Source organism: Typopeltis vanoorti, chromosome 16, assembly GCF_054136105.1.
Source record: "Typopeltis vanoorti isolate ZY-2024b chromosome 16, IOZ_Tvanoo_1.0, whole genome shotgun sequence".
NCBI lineage: Eukaryota > Metazoa > Arthropoda > Arachnida > Uropygi > Thelyphonidae > Typopeltis > Typopeltis vanoorti.
Genome location: NC_143564.1, coordinates 86,612,085 through 86,625,100, shown reverse-complemented (window position 1 = coordinate 86,625,100; position 13,016 = coordinate 86,612,085). Strand labels below are relative to the sequence as shown.

At 35.2% G+C, this 13,016-nt stretch overlaps 2 protein-coding genes across 2 annotated transcripts in view; one reads left to right on the top strand and one right to left on the bottom strand.

Moving 5' to 3' along the window:
• Positions 1 to 13,016, bottom strand: part of LOC150098172 (elongation factor-like GTPase 1) — a 451,514-nt gene that overhangs the window by 34,342 nt on the left and 404,156 nt on the right. The window lies entirely within an intron of this gene.
• The window catches only part of aos (protein argos), a 78,639-nt gene continuing 70,551 nt past the window's right edge, over positions 4,929 to 13,016 (top strand). The window contains exon 1 of the mRNA XM_090406600.1: positions 4,929 to 4,979. Coding sequence (XP_090262726.1) covers positions 4,929 to 4,979 — 51 coding nt within the window. The remainder of the gene's footprint in view (positions 4,980 to 13,016) is intronic.

Below are 13,016 nucleotides of genomic sequence, written 5' to 3'. Positions count from 1 at the left end.
CACTTTGCTTACTTGAGACGTGAAGCGACTTCTAAAAGTTCAACGTCTCTAGAGCACAGTTAGGATAATCTGACTCTTTACCCATCTACTAATGAACTATACTAATTATTTACTAATGAACGATAATGAAGAACTGTTGTCTTCTTCCAATGAACTTTATGTTTAGTATCGATAGCATTCTCCGTAAGCTCAGACTGTTCAGGCTCATGGTATTTAATATAAGACTTGTGTTCTTCTAAACGAATAAAAGCAGATCTTCCTGTTTGTTCGAAATAAGATAACCCACAAGAGCAAGGAATCTGATAGACGCCTGGATAATTGAGTGTGGAAACTTGTCCTTAGGAGAAGAGAGAAAGGTTGAAATTTTTCTATTGGAGCGAAAGGCAACAAAAATATTCAGTGGTTTTAAAACTTTTGTTATGCGTCGTTCACTAATACCATGCACATAAGGGACAGCGATGCGAGTTATTTCTTCTGTATTTGTAGAGCTAGATATATAAACTGTTAAAAGCCCTTTTGATGAAGCAATCATTAAACCATTAGATAAAAAGATCGAATTAATGTGCTGTAATTCTTTCTGTAACAGTTCGCCTGAAGAACATAAAGAATGGGCACGATGTACTAATGTTTTAATAGTTCCAGCATTTTGACTAGGATAGTAATGAGATTCAGTATGGATATAACGGCATGTGAGTTTTCTTCCGAAATGAAAAATATTGGCTACCATCTGATTCACAAAGGATTAAAAGATCTAAAAAACTAATTGCTTATTTACTTCTTCTAAGGTGAACTGGATCATTGGATGAAGTGTATTTAATTTAGAAAGAAACTGCTGTAACTCAGAGGAAGAGTCATTCCAAACTGCAAAAATAGCATCCACATATCAGAATCAGTGAGTAGATCTAAGGTGAAATGTTATCAAAAAAATACATTGTTCAAAGTGTTCCATGAAGAAGTTGGCAATATTTAGAGAAATAATTCTTTTTAAAATTATATCCGACACCTCGTTATTATTTAATTTAACAGTAGAAAAACACAAGAAAACAACGAAAGCAGATCATGTTGTCGGCTAAAAATATCGCATTGTTTCTCCAAATTACAAAATGTGGCAGCATAATGTCCGCAACATCAACCAATTCACTCCTTGTTGGTCATGCATCATTCATGGGATGGGGAAAATACCTAACCTGCACGAACCGTCGGAATTAGGTTAAATATGGATAGTGTTAAGCTCTAAACAGGACGTCACTCTTTCACCAGTCGATGAAGCTACTTGGCTAGGTGGTACTGTTCGTATTTCGATGGGGCAAAAGCATGATAAAGAAATCATGAAACTTTCTAGAAAATATTACACCGCTTAAAAAGATAAGTATTCCGAAAAAAAACATGAATTCTAATTAAGGGAATTAACCAACACCTCAACCAAATGGTTGGTATCCAGCTTCAAATCATATTCTGCATAACTCTAGAAATACAAGTTGTAATTAGCCAATACATTTAAGTATAGGACTAGAAAGAAAGGGAGAAATTAGAACTTTCATATTCTATGACTAAACAAACACGTAATAACCACAGTAATAATCATTGTAAAATAAATTTCATATTCTATGTAAAAACTCTTTGTTGCATGTGTATAAATTATGACATTTCAGGCAATGTGACAAAATGACAACAATTACAGTATTTCAGTATACCAATTTCCTACTAATTTTGTCGCTCTAACTTGTAATTCCATTCACGCTCTCAGATGGCACTACAACAAACTAGACAGAAAACCATCAATGCAATTCAGCATAAGAATATACACGAATATATCAGCATACACGAAAGGAAATTAAGCAAAGATAACTGCTTAACGCATTTTGAAAACACACGTCTATTTATATGGTCTTATTACAAAGACCATATAAATAGTCTTTGTAAAAAAGATGTGCTGCAGGATGAAAAAAAAGTCGCACACAAGACTAAGTCTTGAATCGATTTTGAAAAGATCGTGAAAAAAAAACAACTTTTAATCTAAATTATGAGGAGAACACAAAATATAAACAGACATGATATATTAAACACATTCTTCTGAATATTTTATATTTAAAAAAGTATAAACCCACCAGATTTTCGGCCAGCGCACTAAAATATTATTTATTTCCTCCCCTTCCAATTCACGAGAATATTTGTAGGTAAGCTGAATTTGAATGAAGGACGCTTGTAAATAAAAATGTGCATGTTACGGATTACTCTTCGACGTAAGCAAAAAGTTTTACTTTGGAACACTATATCAAAAAGAATATAGGAAAATTCACTTCTACGTAAGATATAAACAATATGCAACTAAGAAAAAATTATTTAATATTTAGTATATTTAACTGTGGGAATGTTAACTTTTGATATAATGTGTCAACACAAAAAAATAAAAAAAAACCTAATGGAGACAAGTGTGGAGAACGAGATGGTCGATTTTTGGCCCAGTTCTTCCGATCCATCAATCAAGAAAAACCTTATTTAAAAATTCTCGAACACTGCAGGCGAAGTAGCAAAAGATGAAAGACTTTCTTGCTGAAAGCCTGTAATGTAAAATCTTGATCGCCTTCATTACAGGAATAACATATTTCTGCAGTATGTTCAAATAAGATTACGTGATTTTCAGTGAAGACTCGTGTTTTCTTAAAGTACATGAGACGTTCGCTTTAAAATAATTTCTTTCATGTTCTCGAATTTCTTGTGGTTTCTCTGTCCTCCAAATACGGTAATTATGGCAATTAACCTAGCTCATATGAAATATTGCTTCATCATTAAACAAACCGTCAACAAACGAGGAGTTATTTTCAACATCGTGATTAAAATAACGGCAGAAAGCTAGTCTTGCATGGCAGCCTTCTTCCAACAAAATTATGTGGACGTCATTATACGCTCGCTGACAACAGCTCACAAATTCTTATAATTTTGTTCTGAGAATTTTGTGAGCTGTTGCTCTAGTATACCTAGTTCCAGTGAAGACAATCTTAAATTTTTGACAACTGTAAAAGTTTGCTCTATAGACAGTCCAGTGCCATCGTTTATCCTCGGTATTCTGATTCGTGGTTTATCCTTAATGGAAATAATGTGTTTAATTTTTTCCCCTCCATCCCATCTGTAGCCGAATTTCTGCTAGGTGCTTCCTTGTAATGAGTCCTAAGTTTTCTTCTAAACGGCCGATACAGATTACAGCTCAGCTAGCCAGAAAACACCACCAACATTCTCTCCAAATGAAGGAAAAATTGAAAACTTATATACTGCTTTTATTATTAATTTATTTTATATATTTTTATAATATTTTAATATTTTATATTATTTTTGCAGTAATTTTTTTAATGAATTATGTTATAAACTGGTATTTTAATTTCTCATTCTTTCACCGTGTTATGAGCTATCAGCAAGAGGGAGTTATCATTATTTGGCGAAAGTCAAACGATTTGCATTATATGAGAGCGTTTCCTACGAACTGTATTGTTCTCTATATGGTTTTGATTTACCAAATAATCAGATATCTGTTAAAAGAAAGACGGCGTTAATGTCTATGTTTGCTTCATAATGAAGGATAGGTTAATTTTTATAAAAAAATAATTTAGCAGTAAAGACAGGCTTAACGTTGAGAGTGATATAAACTTATATGTAACTAAACAATATTTTCTTGTAAGAGAATCACTTCGCTTCTCCCAAACTAGGTTTTTAAAGTGTGGATTAGAAAAAACTAAGTTTTTTCTAATCCACAAGATATTTTTTTAAATTTTATCCAGAAAAATAAATATTTATTTCATACGGGCCAGAATAAAATCATATTTTCCCCAAACCTCATTTGTGTGTGTGTACGCAGAACAGTTGGATGTAAGGAAGGCGGAAAGGATAGCGACTTATCGTATACGGTTACTGTGAATTTTTTTTTAATTTTGCGCATTTATATGCCGACGTCTGTATCTCTGACAGACTTTTTGTCCGCAAAAGCGTTTGCATGGGCAAGACAATACCAGCTACGAAAGCAATTTATTTAGGGCTTGGGAAATCGGAAAGGCAAAGTTGTAAGCGCTTGACAACCACTCCATTTATTGTGGAGTGGTTGTCAAATTCGTGGCTCAAATTCCATGTTAGGTCTGTAGAGAGGATTCTCGATTATCCCATCCTTAGTCTACTCACAGTTCTAGTGCTATAGGTTACCAAACTCTTGAGCGGATCGACAAAAAGAGTACATTTTAAGAACTCAAACTGAAGGTCGTAACTTCAGTATTACATACTATGTACATATTTCCCACTAAAAGTATAAAACTTTTACAATTACGGAAGAGTGGAGATTTTTCTATTTTTGATGGCAACTCTGAAAGAAAATCTTGCGAAGATCAATTGGGAAGAATGCCATTCCACATGATATCATCAAGATCTTTTAAGACTATGTTAATCCACTTTTGATGGAGTAAGACTTGGTAATATTTATCATCATCGTCTGCACGTCTATCATTTACTGAGTCCTCTGGCTGGACTACCTGCTTTTCGGAAGCAAAATGTTGCTTTTTCATCAGCTAATAGTTATTTTCATCATGAAAGAGATTTGAATCCGCGTCTCTGATAACGAGGAACGGTGAACTAGTATAACTATAAAGAGCTAATTTTAAATACCGTATATGTCGGCGTATAGGACGAGGACTAAATTTTAGGCTATTTTTAGGTTTTTAAGCTTATGTCGGTTGTATAAGACGACCCCCCCTCCCATTTCTTCTTTCTTGTATTAATGCAACGTTAGGTATTGTTTTTATATCCGTCATTTTAATATCTATGCGTATCCATTATTTTTTTGCATAGCATAGATTTAGTATTTACGCAAATTACCCTAATTTTTATTAATTATTAATTTTGCATTTTTTTAACTTTTAGGATTATTAAAATTGTTATCATTTAAAATCATGGAACCAGCAACAAAACGAAGAGGGTATGAAGCTCGATTTGAAACAAGAGTAATTGAAATGGCAAAGCAAACTAATATAACTGTGCTGCTGCAAGAAAGTTTGACATAACCGAGAAGATGGTAAGAGAATGGAGGAAGAAAGAAGATATTTAAAAAAAATTGCCAAATAAAAAATGTGAGACGAGAACGCGGATCACCCGATGGCCGCAACTGGAAAATCACGTTGCAGAATGGGTATTCGAACAAAGGCAGAATGGTTATCTTATTACAAGAAATATGATTAAAGCATATGCACTAAAATGGTCAAGAGTGAATCCGGATGAAAGTATAGCATTTCAAGCTACTTCAATATGGTATAATCGTTTCATGAACAAGACAAAATCTGGTAATACGACAAAAAAACGAAAATTGCTCAAAAAAACTATCAGCAGATCTTGATCACAAACTTACCAGTTTCCATAAATTTATTATTCAGTTGAGAGAAGAAGATAAATTTCTATTGTCAAATATTGGAAATATGGATGAAACTCCTGTGAGCTTTGATATGATAAGCAATTAAACAGTGGAGTAAAAAGATAGTAAGAGTGTGCTAGTTCGAAGTGCAGGTCATGAAAAAACAAGGTTTACGGTTGTGTTGGCATGTTTGGCTGATGGAACCAAGTTAAAACCAATCATCATCTTCAAACGTAAAAGTAAAACTAAGATAAAATTTCCTTCAGGTGTTTTTGTACATTTTCACGAAAAAGGATGGACGAAAATGGTGTGAAATTATGAATAAATAATGTGTGGAACACGCGACCAGGCGGTATAATGAAGAAACGCAGTTTATTAGCATGGGATATGTTTCGTAGTCATTTAACTGAGAATACTAAAAGTCTTTTAGAAAAAAATAACACAAAAATTGTTGTTATACCAGGTGGTTTAACTTCTATATCGCAACCACTAGACGTCTGCTTGAACAAACCGTTTAAAGATCACATGCGGAAGAGTGGAATAATTGGATGTTGACTGGTGAAAAATCATTTACAAACAGTGGATCTATGCGCGCTGCATCACTTGATATGTTGTACAATTTTGTGATCAAAATTATACAACATATCAAGAGCATGGAATAAAGTAAAAAGTAGAGACTGTAATAAAATCATTTAAAAAGCTTGGTATCTCTAATCTTATGGATGGTACGGAAGATGATCTGTTGTGGAACACTGATGACGATGAAAACGGAAAAATCAATTCACCGGATTCGAACTGGGATCCATATGACGATCATTTAAACAATGAATCTGAAGAATTATTTTCAGCAGATGAAGAAAATTAACATGAAAATTGAGGTTAAAAATTATTTGTTTTTTAAGACTTACCATCTATTGTAATATTTTAAATAAATTTATAGAAAAAAAATCTGATTTGTTTATAAACGCTGCCTATTTTCTTATATAATGATGTATTGTAACTACCTAAATGTTCATCCAAGAAATTAAGCTTCCCTTTTTTATACTCACCGTATAAGACGACCCATGATTTCGAGGGGTTTTCTGTAGTAATTGAGAGTCGTTTTATACGCCGATATATACGGTATATAAAATGTCACACAAGGGTGGTACGAAATATGTGTAAAGTCGGAGCGTTGTTGATGAACAATGCACCGATCTTTTCAAAGTATTATGTTGAATACAGCCAAAAAGTAAATTTGCAGCTACAAGATCCGGTTCAATAGGGAAAGAAACCAATCTCCATGACCAAAAATTTTGGGTGCAGTCGTATATATAGGAGGAAAGTTTATTTTGGAAATTACTCGAGATTTCCAATATTTCCGTATTTTGAGATATTTAGTGCACTTTATTAAATAATGATTATTTAAAAGTAATCAATCTGTAATAGTACTGTTTTATGAATATTTTGTAGCCTATGCATCAGCAGCACTCTACCATTCAATTTGATTCCACACCTTCCTCGTTTATATGAATTGTTCTCTTAATTATTATTTTTTTATTTCCTTATTGTAAAAAAAATTTAGATTTTCTGATAAACATGAAGCAAAGAACTTTTCAATCAGCCTTAACACAGAGAAATCAAAAACAAAAGAGTGATGCTATTTTTTTTTTATTAATTTTTTTTCTCTTTTTTTGCCCTCTTCCCCTGACATTGGTGTGTAGTCACTAATCACATAGCTTGTCTATTAGGCAGTAAACTGTAACTAATAGCAATTTGTAAGCTCTTTTTTTCTTTGTTTCCATTCACTCTTCTACAATTACTTGGTGATACGGTCTACTGTGAACCGTTAATTCGTTCGCTGGCACCACTGTTAAATGTATACTGGCGCCAACTTATGTGTTTTGCTTCCCACAGTCACGTGGTTCCACACATTTTCGTTGTTACGGAAAGCTGAGTAGTGACGTTTAGCTGCCATAAGTTTAGTTTATTCTTCTTTAAGGAGAATATGCTCTCTTGCGTGAGATGAATGTCGCACACTGCTCGTTAGCTGACCCTATTTAACAATGAAACTAACATAGACGCCACTCTGACTGCTAGTGAACAGGAAATTGTCTGGAACAAGAAAATAATGGTTCCTACGTTCCACTCAAGTAAAGGTGTATAATTTACGAGTATTAATTATTCTTTATTGATTAATAATTCATTTCGAAGTGTCGCCTACGAAAATTCTACCAAACAATAACATAAACAATCAAATGACTAGAGTAGAATGTAAAGTTTAACTGGTATGCGACATATAACCAACACATGACTAATATTCATGTACCAGACAGAGAGAGAGACACACAATGATAGAGGGAATGTGACAGAACATTAATAAAAACCACCATCTAATTGCTAGAGGTGGTCAATGTTGTCAAAAATTTAATATTTCAGCATCTCACGAATTAAACTGGGAAAAAGTCGCACTGAGACCAAGCACCCGAATTTTTGGGTATATGAAATTCACTTCGGATCCTTTTTGCATTTAAATTATGAAACGTTATATTTTCATTTTTTGAAACATTCTAGACAAATCCTTGATCAATATTAATTGCCACCTAGTGGGCGGATATGGACACGCAACCGTGGTCAATGAACCTTTTGAACGTCGTATTTAATAATGATAGCCTGCTATGAGAGATTAATTCTTACTGACCGCTAAAGCTATTGAGTAATATTTTTTGCTTTATAGCAGTAATTTCAGGACTCGGAGGGAAGGGGGAGGAAATCCGCATTACAAATGTAACCCTTCTTGAATAAAGGGGTTTGCTTTTGAAGTTTTTTTTTTTTTTTTTTTTTTTTTGCTGAGCCAAAATTCATGAAAAGAATCGTAAGTTCCAACTATACCCTGCTACAAGCACCTATTCAAGATATTCTAGCTAAACCGGATTTTTACAAATTCGGTATTTGAAACCCTTAGCAACAAACTGTCAAGCTGTTCCAATTTTGATTTCAATCGAATCATTTGCAGGGATACAAAAGGACAAAATGTGTCAAAATTATATAATATCCGGATGGAGTATAAATAAAAGTTGGAATTCAGGACTCGCTCAAAATGTCTACATGATTTAATAGTGGTTTCGACTGGATCCATTTAAATGGCTAAATGATTCCAACTCTTGTCCTACCCAGTATAACGCCTCTTTCGAAAAAGTGATAGCAAAAGATATAAATCGATGAATGATAATGAAATTTCAATAGACTTCACAAATAACAATGACAAATTTGCATTTAAAAGAGGCAGAAGATAATTAATTTCTAAATACAATAAATACAAATGTTTCAAATGAACTCAAACTTCTTCAAATGAAGTATGCCAGTGTATATTAATTTGGAAAACGTACTCAGCAACCAAACATGCTTATCAATGATGCAAATGATCTATCATATTTAATTTATTTAAATTTCTTTTCTGTTATTTCCCTAATTTTTTATCACTTATGTGTGTGTGTGTGTGTGTGTGTGTGTGTGTGTGTGTGTGTGTGTGTGTGTGTGTGTGTGTGTAAAAATTGTGTGAATCACTGCTATCAAAAATGGCTGGAAAGTGAAGTGTGAATTAGGAAGAGGTAGCTCCTAGTATATATAATAAGATTATAAATGTCGTGGGCGAGATGACCTTAGCATACTAACCGCACTGTATTATCGTCTATGCTGCGCTACTATGGTAGTATCCATTGGCAAAAATCATACTACTGACAGACCACGATACTTTGTTTAGTACAATCATAGGTTAAAATATTTCATGATTCATTCAAAACTTTTGGATACTCCAATATAAAAATACAAGATGACTACAGTCATTTTTAAATGAGATATTATATTGTTCTTCAAATAATGGGGAAAAAAAAACAGAGAAGCTTCAGATAATAAAATGAATATAGTAAGAAGATACAATTGCCAGAACATGCAATATCTGAAATTTTGTTAAAATACGACCGCCGAACAATCTGAACATGAAGAAAATCCTGTACGTGTTCAGAATATGACTCAGGAGCAGACCATATGTTGTCGTGCGCAAGCTGTTTACTTGCACACGCTGACGAAGCAAAAGATAATGATAATACAGAGCTATTACAAATCGACTGGCAGAGTAGATATTATCTAGCACATTAGTTTTCCGCAATGATAACGGATGATCTATTCACAATGGTCCGAATTGATGGGGAGGAGGAGAAACGAATCCTCGCTGATGGGCTGACAAGCAGAGTTACTAGTGTATATCTGCACTCATTTCAGGGATGCATGCATTGTGGAAGTTATCAAATTATCATAATCAATTTATTTATATATATATATATAACGTGTATCTACTGGTATATAAGATACAAGTAGACACATCTTGCGTCGTCTTGTAAATCCCCAGTTTCCAGAAATATGAATCTGGCAACTGTGGAGATTTATTCAGCGACAAATTATGGAATTTTTCCGCGAATAGGATTCTAAGATTAATGACATTCATAAATTTTAAATAAGAAGATATAAATAAAATATACAAGATGAATAAATAACCCGAAACACACAAAACACGATAGATGATGGTGACTGAGGAATAACCCGGTAATTTTCCACTCCAAAAGGATGGAAAATGGCAACCAAGACGCTAATGTATATCTCATCCAAAAAAGATTGTTTTGAATGAGATATAACTGAATTAGGAGTGATATTCAAATTAATATCCAGGTTGTGTATAAAGGAAGTTTGAATAGAAAACGTTTGGCGAATTCAATGGTAAAATCATTGCAAAGAAAGTTTGCGCGTGAAGAATTTTCACGACTAGACTGTTTGTGTATAGAGACTAATGACTTTACATTATTTGCCTTAGTATGTCATAATGCAAGCACAATTTCTTTCAGAAGTGTATATTGCTTTGCATTACGGGAAGGATCCTGAGATCTCTGCATGTCACACTATTCACCCCAGTGGGATAAAATTTGAAATAAATATACCTGTTTCTTACAACGCTAAAGGCCTCCTGAGAAATTCAGCTTTATGGGACTAAAATGAAGAAGTGTGGGTGGGGGATCAGGGTTGCTCTGTAGCATTAGAGGTAGCATCGTTCAACAAAATTTCCACCGAATTTGGAATATAGCTATTTCTTATATTGTTGAAAGCTTCAATTTCCACACACATACCGCAAAACTAAAATAAAGGTAGAGTTGTAAAGCAAGGATGAGTAGACGCTGCATCGTTCAGCTAATTTCGATCAGTTATTTCTCAAATGTTTTCACCTAAAAAATAACTGATATTTTTATAATAAAAAACGTCTCGTATGTAAAAAAAGGGAAGTCGAATACTGAAGTAATAAAGGGTTGAAATTTAGAAGGGGGCTAATGGCTGACATTACTGTTTTAATTCCCCTTTTTAAGCGATATTACATACCTGACAGTGAATTAGAAATCATTATTCAGATATATGTAAACGTCACTTGTCCAGCGTATATGTAAAATACTTGAGTCACGTGCGTCACCACGTATTCTCGGCAACTCTTTAAGAATTCTGCTGGTCAGTAATTATCAATAGTGCTGATCACAGCGGGAAAAGCAAAGCTTCTTTTGGAGTTCGATAAAGGGCTTATTGTGGGTACCCGCCTGGCTGGAACTACGATTTTGAAAAACAGCAAAATTGGCGGTGCTTTTCAAAAGGCGAGATATCCCGGGTGTTTAATCAGCGGCAAAATAATCCACACTGCTTATCTAAGAGGCGTGATTGTGGTCCTAAGACAGATTTCTGCTTTTGGCTTTTGATGAGAACGGACGTATTATTTTAGACTGAGCCTGATTACATTGCATACAAGTTTCTCAGTAATCTCACACTGCACTGGCGCTGACACAGTTTGATTCCTACTGTCTCCGCCTATGCACGAAACATGCAAGAGGTCAAATGGCCGGCAGGCCCCCACCCGCAATGAGGACCAGTGGTGGATTTAAGGTTTTATAGGGGACTAGGTTTCCAATCTGTGGCCAAGTGAGACACTGATACTCCTTTCCCCAATTAGTAGGTCGCAACAAAACTAAATTTTGCTAGTAGACCAACTCAATCTACAGGACTTTTTGCTGGCAGGCCCATAACCCTGCGGGATTAATTTTACTGCTGTCAAAAATTTCTACTGGCAGGAGATTGCCTCTTTGATATGGAAAACATCAAAGAGTAGATCCAGATCCTTAATAAGGAACAGTCCCTAGAGGTAACTGAAACTCATAATAGGCAAACTTGAATCTGACTGGCCGAGTTTCATAAAACAGTACATTCACTCAAATGATCAGGATGGAGAGGAGGAGAATGAGATATCACAAGAACTCATTGCTGCTCTGTCACCAAAATCCACCTGTCAAAACAACTCTCAGGGAGAGCATTCTAATAAAAGAAGAACTACAGAGGACCAGATGGATGAAGACTCACCAACAGCAGATGTCCCGAGGAACACCGAAAAGGTTCCACCTGTTATCCTAAGGGACAAGGACAAATGGACCACTGTCACATCAGCCCTTAGGGAACATAAAATCTCATATTCCTGGGCTAAAAATCAAGATGGAGTCAAAATCCAGCCAGCCTAACCTCAGCCACTGACTACAGGCAATTGACAAAACTAATGGATAACAAAAGTCTTCCTTATCACACTATTGCTTTACCCAGTGAAAAGAATCTCAAAGTAGTACTTCGCGGGGTAACCGAAGGTGTCACCTCTGAAGAAATCACAGCTGACCTTATGAGTCAGGGCTAAATAAAAGTGAGCAGGATGCTCAGGTCCGATAAACGGCCAATGCCACTGGTGCTCGTAGAAATTGACAAGGCACAGAAAGAGATATATGAACTGACTGCGATCTGTGGCCTCAGAATTTCTACCGAGCCACTAAGGGAAAAGTCATCAGCTGGGCAGTGCCATAGGTTTGGCCATGCCCAAAAACTTTGTAAGGCAAATTACAGGTTTGAAATGCGGCGAAGGTCACCAGACTGTCATGTGTACCAAGCCAAGATCCACACCAGCTAAATGCGCCAACTGTGGAGGACCTCACCCTGGCAACTACAAGGGACGCATTACACACCCAAAGAACTGAGGGTCAGCAAAAACTACCCTTCCAACACATTTCAATGATGCTCAAGACAACCGTGCAGGTCGCACCCCGGTCCAAATTATCTCCAACTTGGCAACTCAGGAAAGGAAACAAATACCTAAAACTTATGCAGAGGCAGCACGAACAAAGGCTACTCCATCCCATGATCAAATAAGCTCAAATTTAACATCAGTATTAACTGCCTCACTAGCTACCATGTTACAAGAATTCAGAATGACAAATCCTTCGCTATCCTCTATGAAAAGATTCCTGCAAGGTACCCACTCAATTCTGACAGCCCTCAATAATGAATAATAGAAAATTCCATCCCAACTCTCTCTCATGATCACTGCATGGAACGCCAATGGATTGTTTAACAAAATCCTAGAACTGCAAGAGTTCACTCAGAGACACAATCTTGACATAATACTAGTAAATGAAACACATCTCAGGCCAGCTAATAACCCCAAGTTACGGAACTATATTATGTACAAAACAGACTCACCACAGTAGAGGAGGAACAGCCATATACATTAAAAACTACCTAAGCCACAATG